The sequence below is a fragment of the Littorina saxatilis genome, linkage group LG13 (assembly GCF_037325665.1).
Source record: "Littorina saxatilis isolate snail1 linkage group LG13, US_GU_Lsax_2.0, whole genome shotgun sequence".
Classification (NCBI taxonomy): domain Eukaryota; kingdom Metazoa; phylum Mollusca; class Gastropoda; order Littorinimorpha; family Littorinidae; genus Littorina; species Littorina saxatilis.
Window position 1 is genome coordinate 13780767 of NC_090257.1, and position 15324 is coordinate 13796090.

At 41.8% G+C, this 15324-nt stretch overlaps 1 protein-coding gene across 1 annotated transcript in view; it reads right to left on the reverse strand.

The window, feature by feature from the left end:
• Positions 1–4957: 4957 nt before the first annotated feature.
• The window catches only part of LOC138983670 (glutathione reductase, mitochondrial-like), a 100060-nt gene continuing 89693 nt past the window's right edge, over positions 4958–15324 (reverse strand). The window contains exon 12 of the mRNA XM_070356951.1: positions 4958–14759. Coding sequence (XP_070213052.1) covers positions 14610–14759 — 150 coding nt within the window. The 3' untranslated portion in view covers positions 4958–14609. The remainder of the gene's footprint in view (positions 14760–15324) is intronic.

The following is a 15324-nucleotide window of genomic DNA, read 5'->3' on the forward strand; positions in this document are numbered from 1 at the left end:
CCAGCCCCACTTTCTTTCGGCGTTCCTCAAGGTTCAGTACTCGGCCCCATCCTTTTCAGCATGTACACTAAGCCCCTCTCCACACTGATTCAAAACCATTCTGTCTTAAATCAGTCTTTTGCTGATGACACCCAACTGTATAAACCCAGTCCCCCTGCAGAGACACATTCCGCCATCCAGACCATTCAGACATGCATCACTGATGTTAAATCTTGGATGATCGATAACAAACTTAAGCTGAATGATGATAAGACTGAAGTCTTACTGTGCAAAAAGAAGAACACTACATTTCCCTCTCCCCAACCCGTTTCTGTTCAAGTAGGCGACACCGACATTCTTTTCTCCCCATCAGCTAGAAACCTTGGATTCACCCTTTCATCTGACATGACCCTTAACAAACATATATCTTTAGTCTGTAGAGCAGCTTCTTTTGAGCTTCGTAAGATCAGCACCATTCGCCACACACTCTCCTCTCAAACAACTAACACTCTTGTCTGTGCCTTTGTTCTTTCTAAACTCGACTACTGCAACTCTCTTCTCTCTGGCTGTCCTCTGTATCTCCTGCATAAACTACAAAAAGTCCAAAACTCGGCAGCACGCCTCATTCTGAAAGCACGAAAACGAGATCACGCAACACCACTTCTTCACACACTGCACTGGTTACCTATTCAAGCCCGCATTGACTACAAACTGTCCACCCTCTGCTTTAACTTCTTTTCTGGCTCGTCTCCTGCTTACTTCTCTGAACTCCTCACCGTCTATTCTCCAGCAAGACAACTCCGTGCCTCTTCTGACTGTCGCATCCTCACCATTCCACACACCAAAACCAAAACATATGGACAACGCACTTTTACTTTCTGCGCACCCACACACTGGAATTCTCTCCCCTTCCACATCCGCCACTCTCAGTCACCCCAAGCATTCAAACGAGCACTTAAAACGCACCTCTTCAAGAAATACAACCCCTGATTTTGTTTTCTCAGTCCATCAGTAGGCTACATGTAGTGTATTTGTTGTTTTAGTGATACAGTAATGTGATAATGTGTATACACATTTAGGGCTGTTTTTCAGTATTAATAACATGTTCTGTTTGGGTATTCAGCTGGTATTTCCTTGTTTTTACTACCTATTTTATTCATGTTTTTATTACTTAATTAGTGGAAGAATCTGTTGTAATGTATGTTTGATGGTGTATGCTTTTAATCAAGCTTTGCTGACTATGAATGTAGATGTAAATGCTTGTATAACTGTGTTTGAATTTTAAATGTGTCAAGCGCAAAGAGCATAATTGTAAAGTTATGATGTTGCGCTATATAAATGCTCATTTATTATTATTATATTATTATTATTATTAATCTACCTAAAGAATACGGTAAACCATGTAACTCTTACACAATGTTCTTGTGTAGGTATCTGTGAGTGATGAGTGATTGTAATAACCCAAGAACATAACAGAGCGATTCCCAGAAAACTACTGGACAGATCTTCATGAAACTTTACATACAAATTCTTTCAGATGATATCCCCAGATCAATTTGTTTGTTTGTTTGTTTGTTGATAAATGTCTGATGACATTAATAAATTATATCCGGATTCAATGAAAGTTGAGGCGGCACTGTCTCACCCTCATTTTGATATCAAATAGATTCAAATTAAGGTCAAGCAATCTTTGACCAAGTGCTGACTTAAAATCTAATTAATGGGTTTTGTAATAAAAATTCTCTTGTACTTGTATTCCCCAAACATACTGTAGATTTACGGTAGGTGTGTGTGTGTGTGTTTGTGTGTGAATGTGTGTGTGTGTGTTTATGTGTGTATTCCTGTGTTTGGTTGTGTGTGTGTGTGTGTGTATATGTGTGCGTGGGCGTGCGTACGTTTGTTTCCCCCCCCCCCTCCCCTTTTTTTTTTTTTTTTCCTCTGTCCCCACGCCCCCCCCTTTTATGAATGTGTATCACTTTTAGTCTAGTATGCCTGTGCCCATGACATCATCCAACCACTTCTCTCCCCTTTCATTCATTTCCGTTCCTAGAGTTCCTTCCCTTTTTTGCGTGTTTCCCCTCCATTTTCTTTCAAACCTTGTTCGTTCCGTGTTGCGTCTGCTTTTTGTTGTCTTTTGTGTTCTTGTTTTTCCTGATGAAGCTTCCATAAGCGAAAATTCGTACCGTCTTGTCTCGTTCTTGTATTGGTGAGTACAGTATTCCTTTGTTTTTTAACTTTGTTCATCTTACCACAGTCACTTCGTTGTTTAGATAAAAATTCTCAAAAATTTTATCAAAATTTCAATCAAATAATATATATTCTAAAATGATTGAATTGTATCCTCTATCATTCACTAAATCCAAAAATATATATATACAATGTATGTTGTGTTTACTCCAAAAATTTGCTCAACCACATGTATATCATCTTACAAGTTCCTTACATCTTTCATTGGCTCAGTCGACGCCCGTTTTTAACCGCTTGCTTCCCATTATATAATGAACCGGCCATAGAGCGTCGTTGTCCCGAAGCTATGGAAATCTTTTTGTGAAATTACGTCAGCACCTTCTGGCGATTGGTCAATGCATTTCGGAGATGGATGTTTGTTTGTTTGTTTGCTTAGCGCCCAGCCGACCACGAAGGGCCATATCAGGGCGGTGCTGCTTTGACATTTAACGTGCGCCACACACAAGACAGAAGTCGCAGCACAGGCTTCATGTCTCACCCAGTCACATTATTCTGACACCGGACCAACCAGTCCTAGCACTAACCCCATAATGCCAGACGCCAGGCGGAGCAGCCACTAGATTGCCAATTTTAAAGTCTTAGGTATGACCTGGCCGGGGTTCGAACCCACGACCTCCCGATCACGGGGCGGATGCCTTACCACCTGGCCAACCGTGCCGGTACTTCGGAGATGGAGTGCCAACATAATGTCGGTCACACTTGAAAATAATGCTACTTGAGTTTGCTTTCCACACTGATACGAAGTGAACGGGAGCAAAGGGGCAGTTATTAACTTTAATCGCTTGCCTTGAACAGTGAGATCGACAGAACATACAGTACACAAATATGAACAGAAAAACTCAAAAACCTGATACTCGGGCTCAGACTCACGTGTATTATTTGAAGTTAAAAGTCATCTTTTTATCAAAGTTGGTGCTTTGGCGGCCACGGGTTAGAATCCTGTTGCAGTCAAAAAACATGTCACTTTTTTTAATTTTCAACTTTTTCTTTATTTTTTGAACGCGTAATCGTTGTATTTTATTCATTTTAATTCATTCCAAAGGTTTTGAGTGATGTACTGAAGATCTGAATTTTTCAAAGGGTTGCAAATGGAGTACAGTGAACGATTTCCCAGAATTACCCATTCTATTTTTTTCTACTAATCACCTTTTGGCAAAAACTCAATGGGCGATTACACTCGACTCCACTTAGCTCGACCCCGCTTAGCTCGTCCGCCGTTTAGCTCGTCGCCATATTTTTTCCCCGGGCTGACGTCCTTCTTTGTATCTGTAAAATTAAGCTGGTTAGCTCGTCCGCCGGTTAGCTCGTCCGCCGGTTAGCTCGTCCGCCGCTTTGCTCGACCAAACTTTCCAGTCCCAAGGCATGGTGTGACGTCATTTACGCCGGATAGCTCGTCATAACGACATTGTGTCGTCAGCGATGACGTCTTCTGACAGGATGACAGTAACAAAAGAACGTTCCATAAACTGCCAGACTTTTCGAATTGAATGTCAAAGAAGAAAACATGCGCTGTTTATCTGATTTTGCTACTTTGTTTCAATTTTCTCCCTCTTATTAGTAGGTACAATGTACACACAAAACTTTCTTTGTATGACTAATTAGAATAATGTTTGGACAATGACACCTGTCAATCATTTCTGGCATCCATCTGTCACTCAGTCCTAGACAAATGCCAATCGTTGGGTAGTCTCACAACGCAGAAATTCGTCATTTGACCATTGCACATCATAGCTCCTACTCCATGGTGATGAAAGGATTACTTCTGGTTTGTAGACACGGTAAAATGTCATGTTGTGAACAAAGGGCTATTCGAGGATGATCTACTAGATTGATAGTTATCTCAGAACCTGATACACCCGTTTACAAGTGTTTATGTGCTTTTAATATTGGTCTGGACGAATTCGCCGGATAGCTCGTCGCAGCATATCCCCCAGGGAAATTGGACTCCGTTTACCTCGTCCGCTGCTTAGCTCGTCGGCCGGTTAGCTCGTCGCGAATTTTTCGGTCCCGAGAGGGACGAGCTAAGCAGAGACGACTGTATATCACTGCGCGTCGACTGCATAAAATGGTGGTTAGCTATTTCTAATGGATGAACTTCTGGCTCAACATTAAACAAAGTTAGTTTATGCAAATTAGGTACTATGTTTGCATTCGTGTGTATGTGAAGAAAACCCACAAAAAACTACAGGACAGAGCTTCATCAAACTTTACATACAAGTTTTTCCAGATGATATGCCCAGACTAATTTTTCTTTTTTTCAATAAATGTCTTTGATAACATCATATCCTGCTTTTGGTGAAAGTTGAGGTGGAACTGTCACTCCAACCTTCTTTTTTTAATTTATTTATCAAATTGATTAAAACTTTGGTTAAGCAATGTTTGACTATCTAAGTCCAGATTATGGAATTGTATTTCAGCTCAGAAGCTTAAAAATGTGTTAATTAGTATGTTAATTAAAGTGGGGACTAAAATAAAATTTTCGCAACAGATTTAAAAATGATTGCATTGTGTTCATGATCATCTCCCAACTCCAAACATATAATGTTGAGTTTGGATTAAAAACAAATTCACAAATCAAGAAATGGTGTGTGTGTACAAGTGTGTGTGTGTGTGTGTGTGTGTGCATGCGTGTGTGCGTGCATGGATGTGTGAGTATGTGCTTGTGTATCCATAAAATGAGAAAAATGCGGGAGACAGACAAATATTTGTAAAAAGTCTCAAACAAGTTAAATAAATATTCTTCATTTATTGCATACATACCAAATGAATGCATAATAAACAACAATTACAAAAACTTCTGCAGAATCAAGAGAACATCTGGCACACCTATACCCCTCATTTCATAAATTTGTTTGGTCAATATATTTAGTTATCACAGTTTGATGATTAACAAAAGTTGAAAATCCAGTCTTTTATTACATTACATTTCAGGCCTGTGCAATAATTCCCAAGCTCAATATTCTAATCTGCAGAGACATTTCTTGGCAAGAGTTTGCCGTGCAACCTTAAGAACATGCTGGCTGTGGTTGTTGCTCCAGATATTTTTTGGTGACATGTGTTTGCAGAAATTATCAACTTGTTGCCAAAGATAGCTCAACTTTTTCAAAACAGCTTGCTTCTCCAAAACAGCCAGTTTCTTGAACAATTGTTGCATGCAAGGATGCAGCCTTTTTGAAAATAAAACAGCAGCAATATATCTTAATTTTTAAATTCAGAACCACATGTGGGTTATCCTCCAGAGCTGTGTATCATTTTGTGACATGCATTTTCAGTCCTTTATAATGTTATAACGTATATTAAACGGCAACTAGAATGTATTCTCTTTGCTTTTTTCAGTAATACCCCAGTTAGATAATGATACAGACATGCAACAAAAAGAATAGTATATATTTTTGTCTTTTCTTTTCAATCGTGAGTATTCAAATCCATGTCACAACCCGGCTTTGGTTTCCATGTTATGAAGGTGATGTACTTTGAAACCCTTGTAATTTACTGAATGTAGACAAACAAAATGTGCAAGTATTTCTAATTCTTTCTCTGCAGGCCAAGGATATAATTAAATGGAACCAGTATTCATCAATGAAATTAGACATTTTCATGGTTAAAATGTCTCAGTTATGAAATATCACCTTCCACTGGTACACAGCTCGGGAGAATAACCCATGTACCAAACATAATAATCACACAAGTGCAGACCTAGGAACCCCTGTTTTGCACTTGGAGTATTCTCAAACAAACTTCGTGTATTTTCAGAAAAATATGTGTACCCCACACAGCATTTGAACATCCATGATTCAAACATGCTTCCCACGCGTCTGTCATACCGTTAATTAAGTTTACCAATACGTTTAAAACAAAATACTTCTTTCAATGTTTACTGAAAAAAAACTGTACCGTACTTTCCGGGTTACAAGGCGCTACAGCGCATAAGGCGCATCCCCCTCTTTTTAAAAAAAATTGTATTCCAGTCACCCATTGGGCGCAGGGGGCCGATAGGGCGCACCAAAATGGAAAAAGTATACCGGTAACCAAAGGTCGAAGAATGAAAATAAGCCGCACATCAAAGGAAGAATACAGAGTGGAAATATGTGTGCTCTGTGTGTGCGGCGAGATCAAGCTGGGTTGCCTTGTTTATAAACACTGACCTTCTTCCCAGGGGTCAATGACCCAGTTTTAGCTATGAGAGGTGGTTCCCCTGTCATATCTGAGAGAGGAAACACTTCTTGCACCGGGGTCAGTGACCCTCGGAGTTTAACCTATGGGGCGGTCTCTTTGATGTCTTGAGAGGAAACTTGGCCAGGGTAGTACCTAGTAGCTGAAACATGCATTATCACAAGTTGTTTGACTGGTACTAAGGCGGTCTCTTTGATTTTTTTCGTATTTACACCCCCGGTATAGGGGTGTGTATAGGATTCGCTCGATGTGTTTGTTTGTTTGTTTAATTGGGTGTGTGTTTGTGTTCGCATATAGATCTCAAGAATGAACAGACAGATCGTCACCAAACTTGGTGAACAGGTTCTATACATTCCTGAGACGGTCCTTACAAAAATTGGGACCAGTCAAACACACGGTTAGGGAGTTATTGGTGGATTAAGATTCTACAAGGACTTATAGAGGCACATATTAATGGTCAAAGGGAAATAACCTTCTCAGTTGGTGGCAGTGAGAATGGTTATTTCCCTTTGACCAACGGGGGTGTTTTTCCTACCTCGGAGGAATTTCTTGTTCATACACGGATTAGGCGCTTCGTTATACAAGGCGCAGGGGTCAAACTCGAGGAAAAAAGTCGCGCCTTATGACCCGGAAAGTACGGTAATCATGTGTCAAAATACTGGATCAGCTTCCGGATGCGCTTGTGAAGAAAACTTGTCCGGGAATTTGTCGCGTCATTTTTTTTCTCCACTGACCATACTGATCGTATTCTAGACAATCATGCGTACAAAATACGGCGAAATCGTATGGGTTCCCAGGTCTGCAAGTGGTTAATGAATACAGCAGTCCCTCTAATGAACGGACACCCTTGGGCCATAGCAAACCTGTCTGTACTTTGCAGGTGGCCGGCTACGGGAGGGGTGACCCCCGCCCCCTCCCCCATATACATGCACAAACAAACTGATTGAGTCTATGCTAACCACTACTTGTGGCTACTAAACGATAACATCAAACTCCTAATATTTTGTGAAAACGTTATGTAAAAATGATTTTTATGAATGATGTTAAAAAAGAAGAGATAAAGAAATCCTCAAAGCATTGAACGCACTGATCGCAATGCACTGACATCATACGAAAGCAGCCACACAAACACTGCACAGAGGCATGCATGCGAGTGCAGACGCTTTGCAAGAATAAGGATTGAAAACCAGTTTGAATAAAAACCAGCAGATAGAGCTTCATGTCATAATTATTTTTTTCTTGTCTGGCTTATTTCATGCATGCCGATCTTGTGGCAGTGACTTTTCACTCTTCAGTTGGAAATGCCATCCATGTACACAACACCGCTTTAACTCTCCCTCACTCCTTACCCCAAGCCCTGATAACTGAACCTTGGAAGAGTACACATCTTCATTTATCTCCAGTGCTCTTCCAGCTGACACCAGTACCCCAATGAGTCTAGCCAGCTAGCCCCACCCCCCCCCCCCTCTCTCCCTCCCCCCAATAACACTCCCTCTGTGGGCAGAGATGTGTCAGCTAATTGAGGCCACCTATGACAGCTTCCTTAGTGCCAAAACAACATAATTGCAATTTTCACATGAAAATGACTAATTTTTACAGGATAATTACAATTATGTGGTGAAAATTATAAATTTTCTCGCCAGATAATGCTTAATTTTCAGTTTTCTGTCTTGAAGTGAGCCAGAACTGAAAATTAGACATTTTCACTACATAATTACTAATTATCACGAGCCTCGTGACTGTGGAGGTTAAATGCGCATGCGCGACTGTTACACCGGCCACAGTCAAATTTCTCTCGATTCAAAACTTTTCTGGTCAATAGTTCTTTTATCCCATGCAAATTAACAATAAGAGCTGAGCGCATCTGTAGACAACCGTGACAAACAGCTGTCTGTCCGATACCTTGTTGAATAACAAATTCTATCAAAAGATATTTGTGAAAGTCTCGATCAAACAGAACCTTCTGCTAACGTCGGACCTTTAGCACACGTCCGGACGGCGCCATTTTTCCTCTCTCGATTCCAACATTTTCTGATCGATTGTCCTTTACTAAGACACTACAGAGCAGATTTATAAGTGTGGTAGTGGAAACAAATATGAGGTACAGCTGTCTGCCCGATAACTTGTCGAATAAGGAATTCTATTGAAAGATATCTGTGAAAGTGTGAGACCACAGCCGATCAAAAGTCCGTCGGCTACAAACAGCTGCGATTCGAAAGTTTTCGGGTCGATTATTCTTTTCTAAGATACCCAAAACAACGTTCAGGAAAGCGCTATTGCAGAAAACTGTGACATGCATATTCATGTCGGATAACTTGCTCGATAAGGCCTTCTACAAAAAGATATAAATTTCAGAAATAGTGTGAGAGCAATGTTTGCCGGACGTTGTTGCCTCTCAGTGTGGACTCGAGTCCGACTACTGCGACTGAAAACGAGGCCAAAGTGAAAATTAGTAATTAACACTGTTAATGACTGTTTTTCTTGTGAAAATGGTAACCCTAGGTTTTGGCGCTGGTAAGCCGTCATAGCCACCTGCGCTGGTAGCTCAGAGCAAAACCAGTTGACCGTGTCTAACTGTGACACTGATATTGTGATGGGGATGGGGTGGCTGGGTGATCAACAAAGCAAGCAAACTGAAGGGCTCACAGATAAGGCTATGACTCACTGGTCAAGGCTGAGGGGAAAAAGAATGGCTTTGTTAATCTTGTCAATGAAAGAGGTTACACACAAAGAACCGAGGCCGATTTTCTCTGAGGGCCTTCAGCGACTTTCTTTCTTTATTTGGTGTTTAACGTCGTTTTCAACCACGAAGGTTATATCACGACGAGGGAAAGGGGGAGATGGGATAGGGGAAAGGGGGGAGATGGGATAGAGCCACTTGTTAAGTGTTTCTTGTTCACAAAAGCACTAATCAAAAAATTGCTCCAGGGGCTTGCAACGTAGTACCAATATATGACCTTACTGGGAGAATGCAAGTTTCCAGTACAAAGAACTAAACATTTCTTACACCTTCAGCGACTGTAGCTTCTGTTTTTTACATCCAAAAGACGAAGAAACAAGTCGCGTAAGGCGAAAATACAATATTTAGTCAAGTAGCTGTCGAACTCACAGAATGAAACTGAACGCAACGCAACGCAGCAAGACCGTATACTCGTAGCATCGTCACTCCACCGCCCGTGGCAAAGGCAGTGCACGTGGAATTGACAAGAAGAGCGGGGTATTCGTTGCGCTGAGAAGGATAGCACGCTTTTCTGTACCTCTCTTCGTTTTAACTTTCTGAGCGTGTTTTTAATCCAAACATATTATATCTATATATTTTTGGAATCAGGAACCGACAAGGAATAAGATGAAAGTGTTTTTAAATTGATTTCGAAAAAAAAATTTTGATAATAATTTTTATATATTTAATTTTCAGAGCTTGTTTTTAATCCGAATATAACATATTTATATGTTTTTGGAATCAGCAAATGATGGAGAATAAGATAAACGTAAATTTGGATCGTTTTATAAATTGTTATTTTTTTTTACAATTTTCAGATTTTTAATGACCAAAGTCATTAATTAATTTTTAAGCCACCAAGCTGAAATGCAATACCGAACCCCGGGCTTCGTCGAAGAGTACTTGACCAAAATTTCAACCAATTTGGTTGAAAAATGAGGGCGTGACAGTGCCGCCTCAACTTTCACGAAAAGCCGGATATGACGTCATCAAAGACATTTATCAAAAAAATGAAAAAAACGTTCGGGGATTTCATACCCAGGAACTCTCATGTCAAATTTCATAAAGATCGGTCGAGTAGTTTAGTCTGAATCGCTCTACACACACACACACACACACACACACACACAGACACACACACGCACGCACATACACCACGACCCTCGTTTCGATTCCCCCTCGATGTTAAAATATTTAGTCAAAACTTGACTAAATATAAAAAGAGCAAAGTGCAGTTCATGTTGGCATCTTTGCATTTGAATGCAAGAAAGCGTACTCTTCTCCTGACCAAAACTATCCCCCTCCTGCTGGGTACACGTGCACTCAAGTTAACACGAGACTGTCATCAATCATCTTTCGCTCTGCGGCTGTGATCTTTGTACCAAGAGCCGGACTGCTCTGTTATCTATCTTGTGGTGGTGAAAATGTGACAATGGTCTGTCCTTACATTGCAGATATGACCTGCAGTTTGGACCCAAAATGAGTGTCCGTGTCCACGTTTTGCAGGTGTTCGCTCAAAAGGGTGCAATTATCGTTGAACAAAAAAAGCGAATGCTTTATACGACTCTCCTTCGTCATGTCCATTAGGGTTTCCACTACCTTTTTACCCTCCCCCCCCCCCCCCTCCCTCCCTCCACACAAAAAACAACAACCCAACTGTTCCAGCTTCATAAAATAATGTTCAAGAGAACTTTCACGTCCGACTGATCGACACAAACTTGATCCTTATGTGACCTGTATCAATCCATTTAGTTATTCAACCCCAAAGAATATTTCACATATTCAAACCAACCTCTTTCCCACCACCACTAGCCCGACATACTCAACACCCACCAAATCTTTTTTGAAAAAAGAGAATTTTGTTTTTAACAAGAATCATAATAATTAGTCATTTTCTTTCCCAAATTGAGTTTTAGCTAGCCCAGACAAAATATGTATACTCAAGTGACCTCATTTGGACACTATGACATGATGTCACACGCTTTCCTTCTTTGCCACTACTAAAGCAAACGTGTGCAAGATTGTATGTTACACGCTTTAGGAGCATGGCAAGAACGGATTCAAACTGAAAATCGTCCCTCCAAAAGCCAAAAAATGCACACACGACTTTTATTTCTCCTGCTGTTATCGTTTCTTCTCTTTACAAATTCTTCAACGCTCAGAATACTGAAAACGGCATCCCAGACGACAGTACTGTTTCCATACGCGAATTTAGCTGCCCTTGGAAAGTGGCTCACTCAGGAGGCCTGTTAGTCTGACACTATGAAGACAGATTTCTGAACATAGATGACAAAGATTCCGGAATGAACAAACATTTCGCGGATGCAGACACAGAAAGACGTCATGAAGAATGCGATGCTTCAAAAGATACAGACTGTGACGATGACTGTGACATCATTCACATATACCGAGACGTCATTCACAGTTGTTCGGTCACTTCCGTCAAAAAGTAGATCTCTCCACAATGGCTGCTCCTGTGTTTAGGTTTGTCAAGCTTGAGTACACAAAACGTGTTTGTTCTCTCCTCTGTTGAAGCTGTGAGACATAAATGCTATTCCGACTTTGTGGTGTGACAGAGTTGGCTTCGTTAGACAATCAACGTAATCTCGTGTGGAAGAAAACGTCTGTCACACCACAAAGTCGGAATAGCAGGTAATGTCACACGCTTTCCTTCTTTGCCACTACTAAAGCAAACGTGTGCAAGATTGTATGTTACACGCTTTGGATCATGGCAAGAACGGATTCAAACTCGAAATCGTCCCTCCGAAAAGCCCCAAAATGCACACACGACTTTCATTTCTCCGGCTGTTATTATTTCTTTTCTTTACAAATGCTTCAACGCTGAGAATACTGAAAACGGCATCCCAGACGACAGTACTGTTTCCATACGCGAATTTAGCTGCCCTTGGAAAGTGGCTCGATCACGAGGCCTGTAAGTCTGAATCTAGGAGGACAGAGTTCTGAACATAGATGACAAAGATCCCGAAAAGAACAAACATTTTGCGCATGCAGACACAGAAAGACGTCATGAAGAATGCGATGCTTCAAAAGATACAGACTGTGACGATGACTGAGACGTCATTCACATATACCGAGACGTCATTCATAGTTGTTCGGTCATTTTCGTCAAAAAGTAGATCTCTCCACAATGGCTGCTCCTGTATTCAGGTCTGTCAAGTGGGAGTACGCAAAACGTGTTTGTTCTCTCCTCTGTTGAAGATGCGAGACATAAATGCTATTCCGACTTGGTCGTGTGACAGAGTTTTCTTCCACACTCGATTAGCTGATGTCTAACTCAGCCTGACGGCTTCCTTAGACAATCAACGTAATCTCGTTTGTTTGTTTGTTTGTTTATTTGTTGCTTAACGTCCAGCCGACTACGCAGAGCCATATCAGGACGAGGAAGGGGGGGGATGAAGGGGGCCACTTGTCAAGCGATTCCTGTTTACAAATGCACTAACCCATTACTTGTGTCCCAGCAGGCTTTAGTAAAACTAAATTAATACCTACTGGAAGATTACCAGTTTCCAGTATGTTAAAATAGGCTTAACCTATCTACTGCTGGACTTACATCAGAACACTAACAGATTAAACTATACATGAATCGCGAGACAAGCGGCAAGAGAAGAGATTTTTGGAAAAAATACAGGTGAATGAGCAAGAAGGCAGAAAAAAGAAAAGAATTCATGAAGAAAAAGAGAGCATGACAGGAAAGAGGAACCAAAAATCTACCTAACAGCAAACTAGAAAGCTCCTGCGGTTCCAAAAACAGGAGGGGCCTTTAATTTCATAACCGCAGTGCCCCACTGCGGGAGTAATCTCGTACATACTGTGCATTCAAACAACAGGAACATTTGAGCACATGTTGATGCAATTTACTGGCTGCTTTTTAAACGTGAGCCAGACAGCAGCACTGTAGCAACAACCACTACGCTGCTCTCAGCATAATGTACTGCTACAAGTACAGCAGTCCCTGCAATGTACGGCCCCTGGCGTGAGCGGCCACCTGACATGTACGGACACATTTGCTCGGCACGGAGTGTTTTCTTTCTATATTTGCCCCCCCCCCCCCCCCCCCCCCCCCTTAAACGGCCACCTACAAAACGTGGACGCGAACACTAATTTTCGGTCCCAACAGGTCATACCTGCAATGTACGGACAGACCATCAACAAATTTTCACCACAACAAAATCGATAACAGAGCAGTCCGGCTCTTGGTACAAAGGTCACAGCCGCAAAGGCGTGATGACAGTCACTGACAACTTGAGTGCACGTGTACCATCAGGAGGGGGGTAGTTTTGGTCAGGAATGGAGTACATGCAAAGATGCCAACATGAAAATGCACTAAATGCTCTTTATTCTTGTCTGTTGGACGTAAACAACAAAAGCCACAGTCGATGAAGGTCCTGAGCGAAAGAGAGTGAAAAATCGGCCACAGTTCTCAGCATCCTGTGTCTGTGTGTAACCCCTTTCATTGACAAGATACTCTTGTTTCCCCTCAGCCTTGACCAGTGAGTTGGTTGCCTAATCTGTGAACCCTTCAGTTGTCTTGCTTTGTCAAAAGTTAGACACAGTCACCCTGGTTTTGCTCTGAGTGAACAGCGCAGCTGGCCTCAATTAGCTGACACCTCTCTGGCCACAGCCCCAAACAGTACATGGCTGGGGGAAGGGAGAGAGAGAGGGGGGGGGGGGGGGGGTAACTGGCTAAACTCAGTGGGGTGTCTGGTGTCACTGTCAGCAGGAAGAGCATTGGAGAGAAATAGAGAGGTGTACTCTTCCACGCAATTTCCAAGCATCAGTTGTCAGGCTTAGGGTAGGCAGTGAGGGAGAGTGAGAGCGGTGTTGTGTACAGTGTATTTCTGACTGAAGAGTGAAAAGTCACTGCCACATGATCGGCATGCAGTCAATAAAGCCAGACAAGAAGAAAATAAATTACATGTGATTATGACATGCAGCTCTATCTGCTGCTTATTCGAACTGGTTTTCAAGCTTATTCTCGCAAAGCATATGCACACGTGCCTCTGTGCTGTGTTTGTGTGGCTGCTTTCGTATGTCAGTGCATGGTGAGTGCGTTCACTGCCTTGAGGATTTATTTTATCTCTTCTTTTCAACACCATTCATACAAATCATTTTTTACAGAACGTTTAAAGAAATATTAGGAGTTTGTTGTTATTGTTTAGTAGCCACAAGAAGTGGTTAGCATAGACTCAATCCTGTTGTTTGTGTGTCACTGTGTGAGTGTATGGGGGGGGGGGGGGGGTGGTCACCCCTCCCGTGACAGGCCACCTGCAATGTACGGACAGTTTTGCTATGGCCCAAGGGTGTCCGTTCATGAGAGGGACTGCTGCCTAGTTTGAAAACAGAAATTGAAGATTGTCTTTGGTTAAAATGGCAGTGAAACATTGTGCGATTCAAAATTGCACGATTGACGGACAGAACCCGAGACATAAAGCACTGCAGTTTTGGGTCATCATTAGTTCTGGTTGTGCAATCATCGCAGGGTGACCAGCTCCTCAGAGGATGTGGGGTGGATAGCAACACAGGAATCAAACTGCTGCTTGGTGGCTCCCATGACGATGGCCACTGAAAATCCCTGCATCATCTCATCACAGCCCTGTCCAACCATGTGCAGTCCTACTACCTGAAACATGCATCAACACTAAATACAGTCACACACACACAGTCAAACACTGTGCAAAACCACGCACTGCATGCTGATTACTTCATTCCTCATGGGCACAACTTAGGGCATACCTGTTAACACAGAAGATATGCCAGCATGTTGCATGAATTATACTGTTGAAACAGATTACAATCAGTTTCAAAAGGACCGAGGAAACAAGAACATGATGCTTCGATCATGTATGCTGTTCCATGCTCAGTTGATTACTACAAGTACAAGGAGTAATTTCTCACTTTTCTCATGTTTGTTTTCAGCATTAGTTATCAGAGGCACAGGCTTTTTTTAAGGGGAGTATGAGGGGAGGGGGTGGTGGTATGGAGCAGACAGAGAGAGGGGAGCCTTATAACAAAACCATTAACTACTGACAGAACAAACACATACACGGAGCATGCATACACGAGACAAGCATTAGGCATAACATCCATCAGCACAATGTAATTTCAACACAATGTCAGCACAATAATTGTGTGTCATAACTTCCCTAGGCTTGTTGTTTACCATCTGCCTGCTAAAGTTGGGCCTA